Raw genomic sequence first — 19,843 nt, forward strand, 5'->3', positions numbered from 1 at the left:
GCACCGCTTCTGTTGTCCCTACTCTATTTTGGCTTTCATCTTGTGCAATCCCCTGCTCTGGTTCACACTCTTTCCCAATATTCCCACATCTGACTCGCAAACATATTTCGAAAACTTTTCGAAAACGCTCGCGTGCATTGCTCAGAATATCTTTTTTTAAATCCCAACCGAGAGCAGTTGGCAACGAGCGGTCGTGTACTACGGATGCGTGAACGACCAATCTGCGGATTTCGTCTAAAAGTGCAGCCGTATAAATACATACAAAATTACATATGTATGTAGAAAGCCAGGGCACTTAAGGATTTTCGCTGAAGTGCGTGTGTCTACGTTTCGCTGGACAAATTCTTCGCGAATCTACGCTGGCGGAAAAAAAGAAATTCCGACACTATCGCAAAGGTTTTTATATAAGAGGCAAGCGGGCATTATTTTTAATTTAGCTGTTGATATTATGCATAAAGCGAAGAGAGAAAACAAACATCAAAACAGAATAGAATCAGCGAAGCCGGGAGAGTGCCGAGAAGAATTCTACGGCCTGGTTCTGAAATCTTTTTTCCTCAAATTCCGCCCCGTGTGTGTACGTGTCAAAATATTTATACGCGCACACGCTCCTCGGATTATTTGTTTGGTGAATTTCCACCAGGCACAGTCCATCTACATATATCCACATATGTCCGTTTACCAGGAAGCGAATATACAAATCCCAATTCAGCCGATCAATTAATCTCTTAATTTACTTTAGCCGCGTGCAGGAACAGCAACAAAAGATACATCCATTAATGCAGATACTAGCGCGTTTAAAATAAAGGAATCGCACAGATATAGAAATGTTTTCCTTTGGTGTTTCTGTTGCTCTTTCTGCTGCTGTCGCTATAAATATTTACAACGCCCGCCTTGTGTACAAAGTGTAAATATGTAGATACAATCTGGTAGATACATTCGCGTACATAAACTGTTTCAATTGTTTTATTGGCCCGCTCATGGACAAAGCTGCGCAGAATTGAAAGTGAATCAAGTGCTATGAACCAGTACAGTAAATAAAAACTGAGTTGCAACCAAATTTTCGAAGCCAAAAATCGCCTATGTAAACAGCAGCCAAAATGTCTAAGAAGCCACGTGGAAACATTCACAAGATACGAGAGTTCGAATTGGAGAAGGTGAGTGATCGGATATGATTCAATCCGAAATCGAATTGTAATACTCATTCATTTCCGCGCGACTTGTGACCCATTATTTTTTTAATGTTTTACCGCGCCGCCATAAACAAATATGCAGATAGAGAACGGTATTAAGACTTCGTCTTGGCCCAGTCGGTAGGATGGGCAATCTGCCAATTGTCTCTTCCCCGGGAAATCGTCTACAATACAACTGGGAAAATGCCATGTTAACGATTAGATTTCTGATCATTAAACACAAACAGCAATGGGCAGCGTCTCGATCGCGAATACAGTAATGTTTAATAGGTCTAGGTAACGCATTCTATATAGTATCTATGTAGTATAGACACATGTCGCCCAGTGCATTTGCACACTTAATTGTTCAGATATAGTTGAGGTGGGTCTTTAACGAAGCGTTGCACTTCGCAAGAAGCTCTCTTTGATTTTTCCGCATAGCAGGCGAAATGTATAAGTGAGTCAATTAGTTCGTTAATAATGGAATGCTGTTTATGAACACGTGTTGCATACTAAATCTATTTGAAAACAGCAAATCGAATATATGACTTTTTGAGTTCCAGAACATAAGGTCTAAACTAACTATATATAGTAACTTGTACATAACCTATTTTCTTTAGCTATATATGTGCCCACCAATACTCTCTATTTCATTATAAAGATACTATGCTTCCATGAAGTTTCTTTATCCACATTTAGAATACATCTATGCATAGTTCCCCTCGCAATCGCAGCTGTTTTAATATGCCATCTATATATAGATCCAGCTTGTGGACGAGTTTGATATCATACAGATCGTTGGCGAAGGATGGTTCGGGAAGATTCTGCTGGTGGAGCATCGGGGATCACAGACGGAGATGGTCCTGAAAGCTGTGCCCAAACCATATGTGACACTGCGTGACTTCTACCGCGAATTCCACTATGGACTCCACCTGGGAGTTCATCGACACATTGTGACCACCTACGACGTGGCCTTTGAGACAGCGGGCTTCTACGTTTTCACCCAGGAGTATGCTCCACTAGGTGGGTATCCCATGTTAAAAAACTAGCAATATCTAATAACTTATATCTGTAAATTGCAGGGGATCTCACATCGAACGTGACCGATTCGGGTGTGGGCGAAGTTTACAGCAAGCGGGTGGCGAAACAGTTGGCCTCGGCCATTGACTACATGCATTCAAAGTAAGTTTCACTGTATCTCAAGTGGAGCAATCTCTGGCAAGAAAAGGATCTTTTTCTAGACTTCGCTAGATTATAAAAAAAGTGCTCCTTTACCATACTGTTTAGGCATCTTAGTAATATTTCCCATTCCACCACAGAGACATAGTGCATCGGGACATAAAGCTAGACAATGTGCTCATCTATCGCTCGGACTTCCAGCGCATCAAGCTCTGCGATTTCGGCGAGTCCTTTCCCACAGGCTCCACTGTAGAGCGACGCAACGAGTGGCTGCCCTACAGTCCGCCAGAAGTATTAGAAATCAAGCCCGAGGGCAGTTACAAGTAACTACTACAAACCTTTCCAAAATCCTTCGATATGAGACCAATATTCACCCATTTCCAGAGCCGATCCCAGCCACGATGTTTGGCAGTTTGGCATTGTGATCTTTGTGTGTCTAACTGGCTGTTTGCCCTGGCAGAAGGCTGCCTCCGATGATCCGCGCTATGTGCGCTATCTGGCCTGGCAGGGCGGACTTATGATGATGCCGCTGCGGCGAACTCCACGACTCTTCAAGTTGCTCACCTCGAATGCGCAGCGGATGTTCAAGCGCTTCTTTGCCAGGATCTCCAATCGACCCAAGAGCCTGGCCGACGTTACCAAGTTCCTAGACGACCGCTGGCTGGCCAAGACCGCCCAGAAGGAGATGGCCGAGTACGAGACGGACGAGCTGTGCCCCTCCATGTACTCCTTCCACAGCAGCCCGGATGAGAAGAACAAGCTGCTCTACACCTTGGCCGACTGCGGTATCGAGACCAATGTGGACCGGCAGCAGAAGAAGAACCGCATCAAAGACTGGATAGAGTCGTCCATTATCACGGAGGAGGACGAGGTGAATATTGCCATTAGAAATGGGTTTCTTATTGGGGAGGTGAAGGAACTAGACAGAAATACCTTCTTTTTAATTATGAGGAACAAGTTCCCAACCTCTGATACTAAGCCTTGTAGCATAAAGATTGGTTATTGTTAATGGCTGCCAACTTCGTTGCAGGAGGAGAACGAGGAGACCAATTCGGCATCCCCATCTTCGTCGGTTTCGCGGGAGCCGCTGCCCGGACACATATCCTCGCTGCGCAAGCCCACAAGTCCGGCGGAGAGCGCCAAGGAGATCAACAGCACCCTGAAGGACGCCACCCAGAAGCACTTTGATCCGCGCACTGGTGCACTGCAGCAGGGACCCAGCGAGATGGGTCAGGTGGCCATGGCGTATTCCAAGTCGGCCAGTCCCGCCTCCAACTACAGCACCACAGCGTCCACGCTGAACAACGCGGACAGCCTGATGACACTGGGCTCGCGGCAGGATCTGCTGGCCAGCAACCTGACCATGTACACGTCCATGGAGACCGAACTGAATCGTCTAGGTGAGGCTGATCCACGGCTGAACCAGCGCACCCAGAGCAACAATCCCCTGCTAACCACCTTCGATGTGAACACCAATCCCACCGCCAAGAACTCGATTGGAGTGGGCACCCGCGGCTCCAGTCGCAGCATCCTCAAATCCTCCATAGCCACCGCCGCTTATCCCGCTTTGGGCGCTTTTAACCACGGCCAGAGCCACAGCCTGCAGCAGCTGAACCAGCACCTCCAAACATCCACGGGCCTAACACCCAGCAAGAGCTCCTTCTTTCGGCGATGACAAGGCCGCCGACTAATTGTCACTAATAGTCATCCTTGCCGCACTTTCAGAGCTTCGCGATGCCCGGCACTCGAGCTACGCTAATCTCCCATATGCTTCTCAAGTTAAAGACAGTGCCTACGGATCGGTCGATGTCAGCGAGATGGCGGCGGCGGCCAGCAGGAGTCCCTCGCTGATGAAGGACACCGCCTACGATCGCACCACCAGCTCCAGCAGCCACAACATCGCCCGGCGACAGCGCAGATAGCTTCCCAGGGGGACAGACGAGCAGCCACTGATTTAAAAGTTCCAATAAATAGATAACGTACATTTCTTAAGTGGCGACCACTCCTTTACTTTTCGAACGGCATTAGATGGAAAACGCAACGCAGATGTTCTTATAAAAGTACGTTTCATTTATTCACGCATCATTCATCTCAACAACCCAGAAGACGAGCAGCGCTCACTTCAGAGGAATGAAACGGGAGCTGTGGGTGGCACCGATACCAGGACGACCGTGCTTGACGGGCTTGTAGGTCAGGGCGAACTCGCCCAGGTAGTGACCGATCATCTCGGGCTTGACCTCCACCTGTGGATGGGGGAAAATGGGTGTTAGTACTGTGGATCTAGTATCTAGATGGGTGCATTGAGAGGGGCCAATCTTTTAGAGCTTCCTACCTAGTTTGTCAATCACTAATCCAACATTCATGGTCTATGAAATCGATTTGAATTGAAAAGAGTGAAGTCCCTGGGAACACCCAGAATGACTTTATATATACCATGCACCTTATCCACTTTTGGATATCGAAGCTTAGAAGGCTGCTTCTGAACAACCTAACCAAGATGCATGTGGAGCATCTTGGCGGGAACAATGATTAGCGATTGACACACCACGTAGTGCTCCAAAAACCGGTCCTCCTCCACCGTTTCGCTCTTACCTGTCCGAAGTCCTTGCCGTTGTAGACACCAATGATGGAGCCGGTCATCTCGGGTACGATGATCATGTTCCTCAGGTGGGTCTTGACGATCTCGGGCTTCTCATTTGGCGGTGCCTCCTTCTTGGCCTTGCGCAGCTTCTTGATCAGAGCCATTGGCTTGCGCTTCAGTCCGCGGGAGAAACGCCTGCGGGCACGGCTGTGCATCAGCTCCACCAGCTGGTTGCTAAATTGGGCGAAGGAATCACGTTTATTTCGGGATTACAGCGGACGATGTGGGGCTGGCAACTCACTTGGGCATGTCCAGAAGCTGGTCCAAGTCGACACCGCGGTAGGTGAACTTCTTGAAGGTACGCTTCTTCTTCAGACTTTCATCGACTTGCTGCATAGAACGAAAAAAACACCGACATTAGTTTCCATTTAGCCGGTAAATCGCGCTGCGAAACTCCAGAATAACATCAGCAGCCGTGCAACGAAGTCTTCTAATTGTGTTTCGTTTGGCATTTTGTTTGATTACCGCACGGATGCCGAGTTTTTCATTGGATTTTGTATTAGATATTTACATCGGCCATCTTTTTTGGTTGCGCACAAAAACGGAAAGAGATTTAAGGCAGTGTGACCGCGCAAACGTATGTAAAAAATACCACCTGAAACGTGAAAATATACTATTAATACCAGCGTGATATATTAGACATACCGACACATAACGTAAAATCAGATTCTACATATACAAATTTATTTATTAGTTGTATTAAATAAAAAAGAAGAAAAAGATTACTTTTATATATTTAGAAAGTCTAAAATCAAACACGATTGAATGCATTTAAGTTCTTTTCTATTTTCAATATTTATGCTATGAATTAATATTTCACGCTGCTTGCTAAGTTTGTAAAATTTAGCTACTGAATATCAGCTAGATATTTGCAGTGGCTTTCGGCTGCATATAAATTATATTAATTTCTTTTTCTAAAATCATACTTGTTGGCAGTTATTAACTTATTCAATGGCTAGAAAAGTGGGTAACAAAAATGTTTTTTATAACATATATAGGTTATAAATATTTCAATTTATTTTGCATGCTTCTTTTGCCAATTATTCAATTTGCCACGAACGGTCTGCCTAATTTTAGGGTAGGGTGGAACAATAAGAATAGTTGTCGATTTTATCAATGTTTCCAACCATTCGGCTTGCGTGGCAAAAGGAGAGGCATCACTGGCAAGGGTGTGTGTATTCGCTAACTAAAAAGTTTAAAAATATTGTTAACATGTCAAATAAGCAGAATTAAAATCACTATTAAAACAATGAAATCTTACTTTAGGTGCTGCTACTATTTCATTTAATGGTTTTAGCGCTAAACAATAATTCCCTAACAAAAAATGGCAATATGGTCAGGTTGCTCAACTCATTTTATTGCTTATCCGCTTATCAACAAACTTTCCAACTTTTTATTTTCGGAGCTCAGTTTTGAAATAGTCGTCGGCTGAAATGCAAGTGATATTCGGTATCCTGCTAATCTTAGCAGTAATACGCAATGTTTTATCCGAATTATGCGATAATGGAACTGGAGAGTGCAAGGAACTGAGTGACACGGATTGCCCGTCTGTATTCTTCCATCTGCACCTAATCGGAAAATATGTGAAATATTGCGACAAATCCAACGGCATTGTTTGCTGTCCACTGCTCATCAATTTGCAAGCTCAATCGCAGCAGTTCTCCGCAGATATTGGCCTCAGGAGATTCGAAAAGGGTCAGTTTCGAGCTGCACTGCAAAGAAATCTTGAAACAAATCATCAGTGAAAATTTGATATTTATGCACCCAAACAGAATGCCGTCGCTTCAACGAGATAAGAACTTCCTGCCGCACCACCCCCTTCATTGTGGGTGGCGCCAAGGCCGCTGGCCGGGAATTTCCCTTCATGGCGCTGCTGGGTCAGCGCGGGAAAAACCCATCCCAAATCGACTGGGACTGCGGGGCCATCATCATCCATCCCAAGTTCGTGCTCACCGCCGCCCACTGCCTGGAAACCAGCGAGTAAGTGTTATTTATTTGAAAATCCCAATCAATCAGAAGAACATTCATTTCACTTAGAAGTTGATAAGAAATAACAGTGTAATCAAGACCAAACATAAATAGTAATAAATATTCAACAAAAGCAAAAGTTAATAAATTCCTTTCCTAAAAACATCTTTCTTTATTTAGCTACTAGCTTTAATTAATTTAAAGCACCTTTGTCATTTAATTTATTAAAAAAATGTTAGACTAGTAGCCCAGCATATAACTCTAATTTATTTAGAGCAGCCTCTTATTTGTCGCTTGGAATTTAGTTCAGAAAAACAAAAAATCAGCATAAATTCGCATTTGATTATCTGAATATCTATTCGTCACTGCGGCATAAATTAATTCGCATAATGGTGTAGAAAATAATGGTCTAAACACAGAAAAAACATCATGTTTTAAACATTATGTTTCCGAAAATCTTTCCTACGTGGAAATCGGAATTTGGAATAATCCAGTTTTGACACTTTATCAATTAAAAAAGCATCAATCTTTCATCAAACTCAAATGGTGATTTAATGACTCCTTTGGTTGATTAACCTCAGGACCAAGGAGCAGCGTCTGGATCCCAACTACGATTGCCCCAAGTACGTGGTCAGACTGGGCGAACTGGACTACAATAGCACCACGGATGATGCCCAGCCGCAGGACTTCCGGGTGGTCAACTATGTGCTCCATCCGGCGTACGGCGAAGATGATGACACGGGCAGTCGCAAGAACGACATTGCCGTGGTGGAGCTGGAAGAGGAGGCGACTTTCAGCGAGTATGTGGCACCTGCCTGCCTGCCGCTCGATGGCGGAAATGAGCAACTGCAGGTGGCAGCCGCAGGATGGGGCGCCACCTCGGAGGGTGGACACGCCTCGTCGCATCTGCACAAGGTGAGCCTCGATAGATTCGATGTCAGCCAGTGCAGCCAGCGGCTGGAGCACAAGATCGATGTGCGCACCCAGTTGTGTGCGGGATCGCGGTACACCAGTGCGGATACTTGTTATGGCGACTCCGGCGGCCCGCTCTTCGTGCAGCATCCCAACTACTCGTGCCTGAAACAGGTGATTGGCATCACCTCCTACGGCCTGGTCTGCGGTGTCCGCGGGCTGCCCAGTGTGTACACCAAGGTCCATCTGTACACCGACTGGATCGAGAATATCGTGTGGGGCGAGTAGGCATCAAAATATTTGCCCAACTCATTCGCAACTCCAACTGATATTTACTTAATGAAGATTCCATATAAATGAAGATATTTCATGAATATACATTCTTGGCATTCGACATTCAATCAAGATACGCGATGATTGGTGGCAAGTAAACGTGGATCATAAATATTTATAGTGAGTTGTGGCAGCTCACAACTCACTTCCTTGTTTTCTACAGCAAAATACATCTTAAAATACAATTTAAAGTGCATAATTATAGAAAATTTTAAATACGTATTAAAGATTATAATTTATGATGTTTTGCTGCTGACGCAAAAAAAAAAGCGAAAGCCTCAAACATTTCGGAGGATCGAAGAACTTATGACTGCAAAAGTCCAAATTTCATATGCTAAACGAATTCAGAAAGTAAAAACCTGAACGGTAGCGTGATTAAAAACCCAGTGAAGATCCGGTTAATAGCCTTTCCAAGTGCAATGCGACCAAAACTAGATCTCGAGCCGGTCACATGAGTTCATCTCACTCATACCGATGATTCGGATGAATAAGTCCACCCAGAATGAAAGTAAGAAAGCTATAAGTTTGATATCAGTTTTGTTGGCTTTAATCAAACGTCGCGATAACAAGTGACATAACAAACATCTGGCCTTAAACTACGAGGATGTGGGTGGGTGGTTGGTGTGCTGGTGCGTATGTGTATATATATTATATAATATTCGATATGATGAGTGCTCCTCCTCTCTCCTTCTCTTTTCGTGCTGCAGTGCATTTGACTTAGGGCTAGGACGCATCGAAAGTGGCTAAGTGGCTAAGTGCTAGAGGACCCTGTAGAAGGCCAACCCAACCCGGGCTGGCTGGATGGACACTGGATTCGATTGGATTGTTCCGGCGAGTACTACACCCGCTGCAGGCGGTTCAGATCGTGGCGCCTCTGGGCGTTCCTGTCCCGGATCTCCTGCTTCCGGATCTCCTGCTGCTTGTACACGAACAGCGGCCGAAAGACGATGGCCCGGCGAGGACGACTCAGCTTCCGGACATCCGCATCCCTGCGCTGGCGCACCGAATACGGCCGGAACAGATTCGACTTGGCCGTATCGTGGGCATACAGGGTGCTCAGGAAGTCGAAGTACGGCTTGGATCGCAGGCTATCCGGCTGGGCCAGCGGCGAGGGACTGTAGTTGAACTGATTGGGCGTCTCGATGTCCAGCAGGGCGTGGGGCACCTCCTGCTGCTGCGGTGCAGCCATCGTCGGCATCGTTGTCGCCAGGACGACCAGGACCAGTGGAGCGAGCTGCAAGGGAACAAGGAAGGAAGGGATGGGTCACAAGTCAGTCAGAGGTGTGAATAGCTGGTGGAGGCCAGTGGCTGCGCCGGCCAGAACCTGTCTGCTCTTAGCGCTTATGCTGCGAATTAGCATACAATAATTAATTTAAATTAACCAACTGGCGGCGAAGGGGATGCGATCCATGATATAACCGCAATCAAATCTAATTTATAGTCGCACGTAAAATATTCATGAGCACGTCGTCGCGATTTTGGTGGGCGTCATCGGGCATGAGCCCGAGAATCCAGCTGATCTCTAGGCGCCACCCAACCGGATGCATCGCTGGCATAGGCCAATCCATTCCTGGATCACCCATCTGCTGAGCCAAGTGTAATTGTGCTATGTTTTTCGTTGGTTTTTGAATTATGTAAAACCTTAACCGCAGTCAAAACAAATTAATTACAATCAGCAGAAGAAGATTGAGATCGAAATCGAGACTGTAACCGGTTGCGTTTCATGTGGTTCAGGGTTAAGAGCTCGACTTTGTAAACGGTATCAAGGCTCCCAGCAGGATGGATGATCATCCGCGGATGAGCCCAAGATCAAGTGCAAAGTGCCATGGGCACGAAATGAAGCCATTTTACGACACTTCCTCATCGAGATGATCACAAGATCGAATCGAATCGAAATCGAAATGGAAATAGAAACGGCTATAAGATATAGAAATAGAATAACTTGATTCGATAATGCGTTCGGCCTTGTCCGGCGGCGAAAAAATCAGAGTACGCTGTCCGTTTGCAGCCTTAATTTGTGAATTTTTGGTTTTTGGTTTTTGGTCGAAAATGAAAATGTTAATCGACGAAACACGTTTCTTTGTTGGCCTGTGTTGTGTTTGGCTCATAAATTTCGAGCTGCGAGAAACCAAAATACTCACTTGCCAAGTGTACGCAAACATCATTGCTGGGTATGCGGTAGTCGGGTTGCGTTCGGTAGCCTAAATGAGTGGAGTATCCTGTTTTTGAGGCTGCACTTTGTCACTTGTTCCGATTCGGATGGAAGATTGTAGATTGCAGATTGCAGATTGTAGATTGAAGATTGCACTCGCGTAAAGTCGAAACCGTTCTGATCGATCGTTAGTTAGCTAGTTTGTTATCAGTGATCGCTTAACACCTTGTTGGCCCCCGGGGCTGTGGATTGGCTTTTATCTGCTTCGATTCTCGATGCTGTCGCCGCTGAGCGTGCGCTTCGACTGTTCAGAATTTTTGTGACAATTCACTTTTATACGGCCCGATTCGATGCCCTCGCCCCGCGGAACTGGTTTGGACCCGGGTTTCGCTAAATATTGCCGATATCGCGGCGTGCGTAGCAGCCCCCTTTGCCGCCAAAACAAAAAAAGAAAAAACTGAGGGTTCCAGTTCCAGTGTTTTGTGGCCAAGTTGCCAAATTGCTGGCACTGGCTGCATTTTGGCCGCTCCAGCTGGTCACGTAATTAACGCTTCTGCGGCTTCCCAGGGGTATCAATTCAATTCAAATCGAATCCCAGCGAATCACATATGCGTCACATAAGCCGTGTTTGTTTGCGCTTGGCATTAACCGATCTTCGATCTTCGGCGGGAACTAATTAAACTTTTTCCATGACGCACTTACTAATCAAGAAGACACTAATCCCGCGGAGAGCGGATAAACAGGAGGAGTATGAGACTGGGGATAAGGATGGGGAACTAGCGCCACACACACGGAAGCCCCCATGGAGTCGTAAAGTTTCTCAAGATCTAGAGCTGTAGAGTTCGCAAGATCTCGAGATCCCGCGCCGAGATCACGGCATCGGATCGGAACCAATTTGGAGATCATTATGCAAATCGCTGTGCGGTGCGGTGACGCATGTTTGGATGGATGCTTGGAAAACTGTCAACCCAGCACTTGAGCTTGGCTTTCATGCTTGACGGGGAACACGTAATCCCAAGGTCGCGAGTTCTTGTTTAATGCCAATGGTAATGAGCCGCGCTCGACTGGATCGGATCTCCGGATACCGCTGGCCAAAAAGAAAACCCCCTTCTTGCCGCACGTGATCAGTGGATCAGATCTCGGATCTCGCCTCTCAGATCTCAGATCTCCGATCGATGGGGCTCGGGTTTGGGACTAGTGTGTTCGATTCGTTGGGCCAGTGACGTTGTTGGCCAAGTGGCATTAGTTTGTCGATTTCGAGACCCGTCTTGGCCGTGTCAATGGCCAACCGGTTGCTGCGGCAGACTGCCGCGCTGCTGCTGGCTGATTTATTCAATTGGCTAACATTTAGCCAAATTGCCCGTCAACACCCCCGAACAAAAAAAAAAAAAAAAAAAAAACGGGCTCAGAACGCGATTCATGTGGACTCTTTGTTTGGCTTGGCATTTTCTTGCGTATTTTTAGCCAGAACCAAGCCATTTTGACCATAATATTTGCACAATAAATTTAATTTAATTAGTTTTTTGGCTCGCAGCCGGTTTGAAACGCAATAAGAGTAATCGCCAGCGCCGATAAGCGCCGTCGTCACTGGCCGACAAAATGTCAGAGAGTGAAAAACAAAATATAAATGCTTATCAGCGACTTGCGTCTATTCGCCGATCGCTGAATTTCAGATCCGACCGGATCCTAACGGTACACATAATCCCATTATTCCGGCAACGATCTAGACATTCAAACTAATGCAAATTAAGTGGCTAATCCGATGGCAGCTTCCTCGGGAATTATTGGTTGAGAGACAAAGCCGATTATGATACCCAGAAATCCTGATAGCACACACTCATCATTATTCATTCATGTTTTCTAAGCTCAGATGAATCAGTTGGCTGGGAGTCGGAAATGCAGGTGTTCTAATTGGACGAGGTATGCTCCGCGGCTGGGCGTTGACTTCCGCGGAGGAGTACGACTCATCGAGGTGCTAAGTGGCCAAGATGGGCTGCAGCAATTGAATCACCAAAGCCACCAAAGGTGAGAAAGGGGGCACGTTCCGGTTGTCTGGGAAAGTGATATTTCCATTTCCCACCAACCACTGCCATCCTGACCATTCGCATTCGCACTCGCTGTTTGCCCTTTCACTTTGAGCCGGAAAGGCGTACGTCATGCATAATTTAGGTGCCTGATACCCGCTGGTGGTAATTAACACTTGGCTGACTTCGTCACCGTGCTCTAATTTGATTTCGTTACTAATTAATCGCGCTTTTTCCCCAAAAGCCATGGAAATTTTCGCCAATCCAATTGGTAACATTATTGATAGGCGGTGTTAAATGAGCTTGTTGGTTTCACAATGTTTTTGCAACATTGTTTTTGAATTTACGCGCCCCACTGGGAATGCCTTGATTCGATTTCGAAATTGGCAGTCTGGCCAGATCGCTGGAAATCGGTTAACAAGCTTTCACTCAAAAAAAAAGGTTGAGTGACTTTTGGCATTCAACTCATGTCAATAAATTATACATTCCACGAGTGACTTTATCGCCGGATTGAGTTACAAATTGATTTATGCCGCCAATCTAAAACATTAAAACATTTTATTCAAGAATTTTTTATTATTTTGCAGGGTTATACAAATGTTAGTTTACCAAATCCTAAAAATGCTAAAAGTCAATGACACACATGTTTGGAGTTGACTAATTATGGCCGACCAATTGTAGTTGACCACGACAGTTTTAAATTTTCACATTTTATCATAAGTAAAAAAATAAAATTTTTCAAATATTATTTTCATTAACATATGATACACATATAAATTCCTGAAATTCGCATAGCAAAAATAATAATTTTGGGCATAATTACAAGTTGAAAATATCAAGTTACCAGAAATCAATAACATTAGTATGACACAATCCCACTAAGGATATCAAATTAGAATAACATTTCAATAACGATCGCTGACAGCAATTTCGGAATTAACCGGTTAACCGATTGGCCGTCTACAGCACACTGTTAGCGGCCGTCTGTTTGCTAACAGCGGGCGATAACAGGCGAAGAGAAACCGCTGTTAAGTAGACCATCTAAAACAGTTTCGAGAGCTGTGCCATCAACGAAAACACAAAATCACTCAGCTCTTACGAATATTGGTAAAAATTTATAAGACGTTTTAAAAACTTAATTAAAGTGCGACTGCCGGGCAACTGAACCGTGTTGGCACCAAAAATTCGCGTCGCGTTGCTCCTATCGTGCGGTTCTTGCTGTATTATCAACAAATGCCAAAATTTCGTCAAAGCGAATAAAAATCGTATATGTATTCATAATACCTGCGCCTGTGTGTGTGTACCACTCCGGTGTGTGTGTGTGTGTGTGTGTGTGTGTGAGGTGTTGTGTGTGCAAGACCGATCTCTCAAGCGAAATCACTTAGCGTCGTTTTTGTGTGTGTGTTCGAGTCTCTGGGCAAATAAAAACCACATTTTCTTAATATTTAACTAATATTTCGCAAAACGGTTGAGAGAAAAACGACAAAATTGGCATTGAAGCTCACCGAAAAAAAAAAAGTAAAGTGAAGCCCAAATTTCCTTATCAGTAGAACGCAAATGTTGAGCGAGAGAGGGACGGAGAGAGGGGGCGAAAACTAGTGCAACAATAACTATGTACATATTTTAGACCTACATATACACCTCGCAATTCCTTTCCGAATTCCCATTTGTACCCACTCTCTTTCTATCCAGTTTGGTGTCTGTGTCGCTTATTATTGTTGTTTCGCTTGTCTCGCGATTAGAATTAATTGACAAATGGCAGCAACAAAACACATTGTATTCGGGTTCTTTTTTGCGGTGCCCATACTTTCTGCTGGCAGAAAAGTAGTAGTACTCTAGATAGGAGAGAATAGCGCACCACGCCAACTACAGATCACCAGTACAGCGTCACAGGCAAGCTCGAATAAGAGCAACAGGATGCACGAACGAAGCGGCAAAGGGGAGACGGCGAGCAGCGTCACGAAAGAACATGAATAAGTCATAACTAGTGTTGGCCTTTGCCGTTCTGCGATTGGTTAGACATAAAAACGGAGTATGTACGAAATGAAAGAAAATATTAAACGCGGTTCAACGACCGCCGCCATCTACATACATACATATGTATGTAGTCCATGTTTTTCGGTTCTCGGTTCTCGGAGATAGAAAAGCATAGCGGAGCATATAGCCAGACTTCTTACATTAGCGCACCTGTCACACCAGTCTTTATCGCCGGTTTTGGGGTTATCTAGAAAAGGCAACAGGTATGAAATCAGGTAAGGCCCTCCCTCTCTCTCGCACTCTCCCTCTCTCGCTCGCGCCCTCTCACGCTGCGATCTGTGTGAACTATCGCTTGGGGCACAAGGACATATCGATACGCGACATGCAGACGATCGATAACCAAAAAGAAAAACAACCCTTCACTTCCAGCTGGTGCAACTAACGGTGTCCATTACCCGGAATATTACAGCAATACGCAAATAACTGTGAAAATCCAGCTAAATGTCATATGTACGCCAGCTGAAGCGGCAGAAAATGTCCCAGGGGAAGAAGTTCGGCGATGGCGATCCGTTCAACTACCAGGAGCTCAACATCATCGGCGAAGGTGAGCATTTGATAATGGGAATGTGGATGCTTTGTTGTTGGGATAGGTCGGCTCTCTTCACACGGTTGGCTTCGTTCGCTGGCCGCTTGTTGTTAACGTTTGATAACTTTAATTTGCTTACAAAGTTTACTTTTATTTACGATCAATCGGGGGTTCCGACATTGTTATGAAGCTGAAATGACAAGTGCACTTGGCCGAATGTCTTTTCACCCCCTTTACTAATTAAGCGTGGAAATTCCGCTAAAAGGGGAAATATTGGATGTCAGCATGCTCCTACACCTTCCTGCATACTTTTAGGTCCACTCTCGGCGCACCACGTGTTTCTGCCGCTATCACATCCATAATGATCTGACAAGTGGCTCATGGTCTTTGTTTTTTTTTTTTTGTGGTCAGCAATTACGATCGCTTGTTTGCTGTAAATAAAGCCCAAATCAATTACGTCACCGATCTCTGGGTAGGCGAATGCTAATGATGGATATTGTTACTGGTTTTTGTGCGAGTCATGGGCTCAGCCCAGGCAATTGAAGGGGGGCGGGGAGGGGGTCAAAGCCTAAAAGCCGGAAGGTAAACCTTTCATGGAGCCCTTCCCCTCCGCGCAATTTCATCTGTTATACAACACACACTCTCAAACTTTCAGCTGTCTGCCTTTCTGTGCCCATTCATTCAATTATTATTCGCTTTCGCTCAAAGTTTCATTGTTGCTACTTTGCACTATGGGAAATTTGACCACTTTTTCTGGCCAAAATTAAGAACTTCAGAACGGAGCGAGATATTAAGATCATTTTTGCATTTTGCATGGGCTTACACTAGCTCATAACTTTAATGATGTATAATAAATATATTTATTAGTTAGTTAGGAGATAGTAATTTAATTAACTTTTTTCTATTGTCTAACACTAGTCACCGTTGTGGCGCCATCTATATATATTTGTGGTATGCAGAACTAAACATGCATGCATTTAATATTATATTAATTTACCCATTTTCAGAAAATTTCGGTTTTCGGACAGAAAAAGTATACAAATTTCCCATAGTGCATTGCTTTTTTGGTTTCTGTGCGCAATTTCGCGAGTTTATTTTGTTTGTAAATTTGTATATTTTTTTGACAATTCCAATTGGACAGACCGGTAGCCGACGTTCAAAAACGAGTCGAGCTCACGGCCTTGTGCTTGACTGTGGCAACAGCGGCACAGTTCACGAGCCAAAATCCACCCTCCACCTCCCCCCAATCCATTTCCATTTATTTCGGGTGTATCTGTATCTGCTGTTTCTGTGTATGTCAGTGTCAACCGAAATAGCTGCTGCCTTCTCGCCTTTCTACCCCACGCATGTCTACTATGTATGTATGTCCGTCCGTCTGTCCGCCGTCCGTCCGTCCGTTTGTCCGTACGGGTGATAAATTTTCGGTGACAACATTTAGTCTCTGGCATTTGATTCTGATTGGGAATTGCTCGTCTCTTGTCGCATTTCTCCGCCCGTGCAAAAAAAAAGATCACTTTGTACCTGAAACAACAGCAGTTTCATGGGGAAATAAGTCGGAATTTCGTGCAATATTTTGACTAATTTTTAGTGCATGTATCTGCACAATTTATGCATGTATTGCATCTGATTACGATTCCTTTGGGGCTTAATGTTTTGTCACTTGTTTATATATTTTCTTATGTTGATCAATTTGTGTAAATCATTATGAACAAATAAATCAAGTCACTTCAATCGTAGGGGCTATAAATACGTTGATGAATATGAAAAGTATAAATACACCATAATGATATGAAGGAGCTAAGTGGCCCCTTTCGATGCCAAATTGGCGATCCAAGAGAAAGGTTAATTTCTCTCTCTCTCCTTTCCGTATTTCTGCAATCAACCTATCTTATCGGCGCACAGCTGACTTTGGCCTAGCCTTTCGCTGTCTTTCGCGTATATTTCCCGTTGTTTTGGGCGGCCCCCCATTTTTGATATTCCGATAAGCATTTGATGTGCAATTTCGATCCACTTTTGCAGGTGCCTATGGAACGGTTTACAGAGCCCGGGATGTGGTCACCGGCAACATAGTGGCGCTGAAGAAGGTGAGGATATCGCTGAACGAGAACGGAGTGCCCATGTCCACGCTGCGCGAGATCTCGCTGCTGAAGCAGCTGAATGCCAGCAATCATGCGAATATTGTTAAGTGAGTATGGGTAGTATATTCCGCCACAAGGGCTTCTGAATGGCCTTGGAGTTGAGTACTCTTTGTAGAACTATAGCTAGCTGTATATGAGGGTTGTTATCACGCGCCATTGGGGCCAAGTGGCGGCGCCACAATTATTTGCCAAACTCATTTGTAAAGAGCCGCCTTGCAATGTCAGCGCGCTTGTGTTTATCTGTGCACGCTATAGCCGCAATATTCCGACGATTTGCCCCCGGCGCACGCCCTCGCTTCTGACATATGCCAGTCAAGCAAGTCGCTCCGCTCCCGCTGATAACTGATCACTGCAGGCCGCAGATCCGGAAATTTTGTATTGGCATTAAGTCGCTTGCGGCGGCCGTTAAGAATTTGAATTAGCAGAGCAGCTCGATAACCACATGTTGCTGTCGCGCGCTATCGATGTGCGTGCTCGCTTGCACTTTAGCAGTGTGAGAGCGCGATCCGAATGTCATATGTACAGTACAAGAGCGCGAGAGAGAGAGAGCGAGTGAGAGCTCTCGCACAACAGAATGTTAAGTTAAGTTGCAGATGGCTACAAAGTTGCAGCTGTTAATTTGTTTGAAGGCAAAAGTATTTTTTAGCGGTTGGAGGGGTATAAGAAATAAATCAATGGTAAATTTGGTTTCTTGTACTTGTCTGTATTTTTGAAAGTCCAACGTGCCAGTTGCTAAAACAAGTACAACTGTTGAAGGTTTCAATAAAACTGCGCCGTTTTAAGTAATTCAAAGGCCATGTTAAAATAACTGCCCGAAATGCTTAACATAATGCTAACATAACATAATGCTAGTCTGCTCTGCTAACGTTTACGTTTTGCCTCTGTCCAAAAACGATCTGTAGCCTCTCTTACTTGTTGCGCTCTTTGGCTCTTAGATCGTCGTGTGCGCATGTGTTTGTCTCGAGTGCTTCGCGTAGTTCCCGAAACGAGCTAAGTATGGCCAATGGCGCCACCGTAACCAGCAGCATTTTATGCCACTTTTTCTATATCTCTCAACATTTCCGCCATACATCGCGCTCTGTCGCACAAAGTCACACAATTTATACATACAGATTGCTCTTCCCCTACTTTTTCAGACTGTACGAAGTATGCCAGTTTCTGGAGCGCGACGGCCAACTGCTGATTCTGCTGGTTTTCGAGCATGTGGAGCAGGATCTGTCGGATCTTATAGACAGACTTCCCAAATCGGGCATGTCGCCGCCCACAATTCAGGTGGGTCTCAAAATTATATTATTATCATAATATGGTATATAATAATTTCATATTGCAGCGCTTGTCGAGGGAACTACTGACCGGTGTGGACTTCTTACACTCACACCGCATCATCCATCGGGATCTGAAGCCGCAGAACCTGCTGGTCTCCTCGCAGGGCCACCTCAAGATCGCCGACTTTGGCCTGGCCAAGACCTACGGTTCGGAGATGAAGCTCACCTCCGTGGTGGTCACCTTGTGGTACCGCGCACCCGAGGTTCTGCTCGCCCAGCCCTACAACAGCACCGTGGACATCTGGAGCGCCGCCTGCATCATCTTCGAGATGTTCAATCGGCGCGCCCTGTTCCCGGGCACCTCCGAGAAGAATCAGCTGGACCGCATCTTTGAGTGAGTGCACCATCCTGTCATTGAATTAGGAGATTTTAGTTACATTTATGCGATTTCTCGCAGACTGACTGGCAGACCCACCGAGCAACAATGGCCACAGACCATTTCCGTGGCCCTGGAACACTTTCCCCAGCGGCATCCAAAGAGACCAAAAGACTTTTGCCCACACCTGTGCAAGTACGCCGATGATCTGTTGAATGTGAGTATGGAATGGAAGATATCTTGTTGCATGGTCTAGACTAACGCATACCCTCTGTCCGTCCACAGAAAATGCTTTCCTACGACCTCCACTTGCGACCATCCGCCTTGGCCTGTTTGGAGCACGACTACTTCCAGCAGGAACCCCTATAGTCCCGATGCCCAGAATGGATAATGGATAATGGATTATGGGTGTGGAAGTGGACTGATCATTGCGGCCGCGCTTCGTTCTTGTTACAATGTTCCTTTAAGTGTAGTGAAGCATTTTGTTTATTTTTTCGCGACAGTCCAGTTATTGTGTCCGGATACGGATCCGGAATAAAGAATACCTTAATATGTTTGTAGTCGTAAGCTAAGTGTGAATACTACTGCCGATCAACTATCTGATGACCATTACGTGTGAAACGATTCTCGAGGGCGTTTTAAGGCCCTCCAAATCGAAATGTGATACACAAAGTTCAGGAATGCATTATACAATTTCAAAATTTTGTACAACAATCATTTATATATGCAATTATATATACAGCATACAATAAGATTGGTCTCATGTTTTTTCTGCAATTTATTTTGGTTGGGGTGCAACTTAAATTTAAAGTGGAAGAATAAAAAATTTTATATTTAAATATCTTAGATGTCAAATTTAACAAAATTTTCCAAAATAAATTTAATTTTTACTTTTTAATGAAAAAGTTTTTAAAATGTAGCTTATTAGAATTTTATGTATATGTACATAAATATCAGTTAAATTCTGCTGTTAAAGCCATCATCATGTAAACCATCGATAACCAGCTGTTAACTTTTGCGCATCCCTATTTCCGTCTCTTAACTTACGATCGCTCTCATTTTCCTCTCTTCCTATCATTTAACAGCATGTTAGGCCTCACTTAACAGAACCGATTCAAATAGT

At 44.8% G+C, this 19,843-nt stretch overlaps 5 protein-coding genes across 12 annotated transcripts; 3 read left to right on the forward strand and 2 right to left on the reverse strand.

Annotated features, from left to right (window-relative positions):
• The first annotated feature begins 150 nt into the window (after positions 1-150).
• Positions 151-4,340, forward strand: LOC6734788 (serine/threonine-protein kinase SBK1). 3 transcript variants are annotated; one of them, XM_039291591.2, is made up of 7 exons: positions 151-1,154; positions 1,931-2,192; positions 2,252-2,351; positions 2,489-2,671; positions 2,733-3,219; positions 3,379-3,748; positions 4,074-4,340. In XM_039291591.2, exons 1-7 carry the CDS (start codon positions 1,098-1,100, stop codon positions 4,268-4,270), a joined length of 1,656 nt encoding a protein of 551 aa, XP_039147525.1. In that variant the 5' UTR covers positions 151-1,097; the 3' UTR covers positions 4,271-4,340. The 3 variants fall into 3 exon arrangements, with proteins under 3 accessions (XP_039147525.1, XP_039147526.1, XP_039147524.1); XM_039291592.2 differs by having other exon boundaries at positions 4,128-4,340; XM_039291590.2 differs by having other exon boundaries at positions 151-396; positions 904-1,154; positions 3,379-4,340.
• Positions 4,341-4,395: 55 nt separating this feature from the next.
• LOC6734789 (40S ribosomal protein S15) lies at positions 4,396-5,584 on the reverse strand. The gene is made up of 4 exons (XM_002081756.4): positions 5,501-5,584; positions 5,231-5,319; positions 4,941-5,163; positions 4,396-4,591 (listed from the first exon to the last, which is right to left on the reverse strand). Exons 1-4 carry the CDS (start codon positions 5,507-5,509, stop codon positions 4,466-4,468), a joined length of 447 nt encoding a protein of 148 aa, XP_002081792.1. The 5' UTR covers positions 5,510-5,584; the 3' UTR covers positions 4,396-4,465.
• A 546-nt stretch (positions 5,585-6,130) lies between these two features.
• On the forward strand, positions 6,131-8,732 carry LOC6734790 (serine protease snake). Of its 3 annotated transcripts, none has more exons than XM_044922411.1 (4): positions 6,131-6,158; positions 6,400-6,684; positions 6,762-6,969; positions 7,539-8,732. In XM_044922411.1, the coding sequence occupies exons 2-4, from the start codon at positions 6,423-6,425 to the stop codon at positions 8,155-8,157; spliced, it is 1,089 nt and encodes a 362-aa protein (XP_044778346.1). In that variant the 5' UTR covers positions 6,131-6,158; positions 6,400-6,422; the 3' UTR covers positions 8,158-8,732. The 3 variants fall into 3 exon arrangements, with proteins under 3 accessions (XP_044778346.1, XP_044778345.1, XP_002081793.1); XM_044922410.1 differs by having other exon boundaries at positions 6,153-6,255; XM_002081757.4 differs by lacking the exon at positions 6,131-6,158 and having other exon boundaries at positions 6,373-6,684.
• LOC6734791 lies at positions 8,727-10,694 on the reverse strand. Its single transcript, XM_002081758.3, has 2 exons — positions 10,344-10,694; positions 8,727-9,436 (listed from the first exon to the last, which is right to left on the reverse strand). Exons 1-2 carry the CDS (start codon positions 10,365-10,367, stop codon positions 9,041-9,043), a joined length of 420 nt encoding a protein of 139 aa, XP_002081794.2. The 5' UTR covers positions 10,368-10,694; the 3' UTR covers positions 8,727-9,040.
• Positions 10,695-13,378: 2,684 nt separating this feature from the next.
• LOC6734792 (cyclin-dependent kinase 4) lies at positions 13,379-19,474 on the forward strand. Of its 4 annotated transcripts, none has more exons than XM_016168235.3 (7): positions 13,379-13,485; positions 14,785-14,959; positions 16,961-17,126; positions 18,216-18,351; positions 18,410-18,738; positions 18,802-18,937; positions 19,006-19,474. In XM_016168235.3, the coding sequence occupies exons 2-7, from the start codon at positions 14,857-14,859 to the stop codon at positions 19,087-19,089; spliced, it is 954 nt and encodes a 317-aa protein (XP_016027993.1). In that variant the 5' UTR covers positions 13,379-13,485; positions 14,785-14,856; the 3' UTR covers positions 19,090-19,474. The 4 variants fall into 4 exon arrangements, with proteins under 4 accessions (XP_016027993.1, XP_039147459.1, XP_044778347.1 ...); XM_039291525.2 differs by having other exon boundaries at positions 13,414-13,485; positions 14,825-14,959; XM_044922412.1 differs by having other exon boundaries at positions 13,416-13,896.
• The last annotated feature ends 369 nt before the right edge of the window (positions 19,475-19,843 follow it).

This window comes from Drosophila simulans, chromosome 2R, assembly GCF_016746395.2.
Source record: "Drosophila simulans strain w501 chromosome 2R, Prin_Dsim_3.1, whole genome shotgun sequence".
Lineage (NCBI taxonomy): Eukaryota > Metazoa > Arthropoda > Insecta > Diptera > Drosophilidae > Drosophila > Drosophila simulans.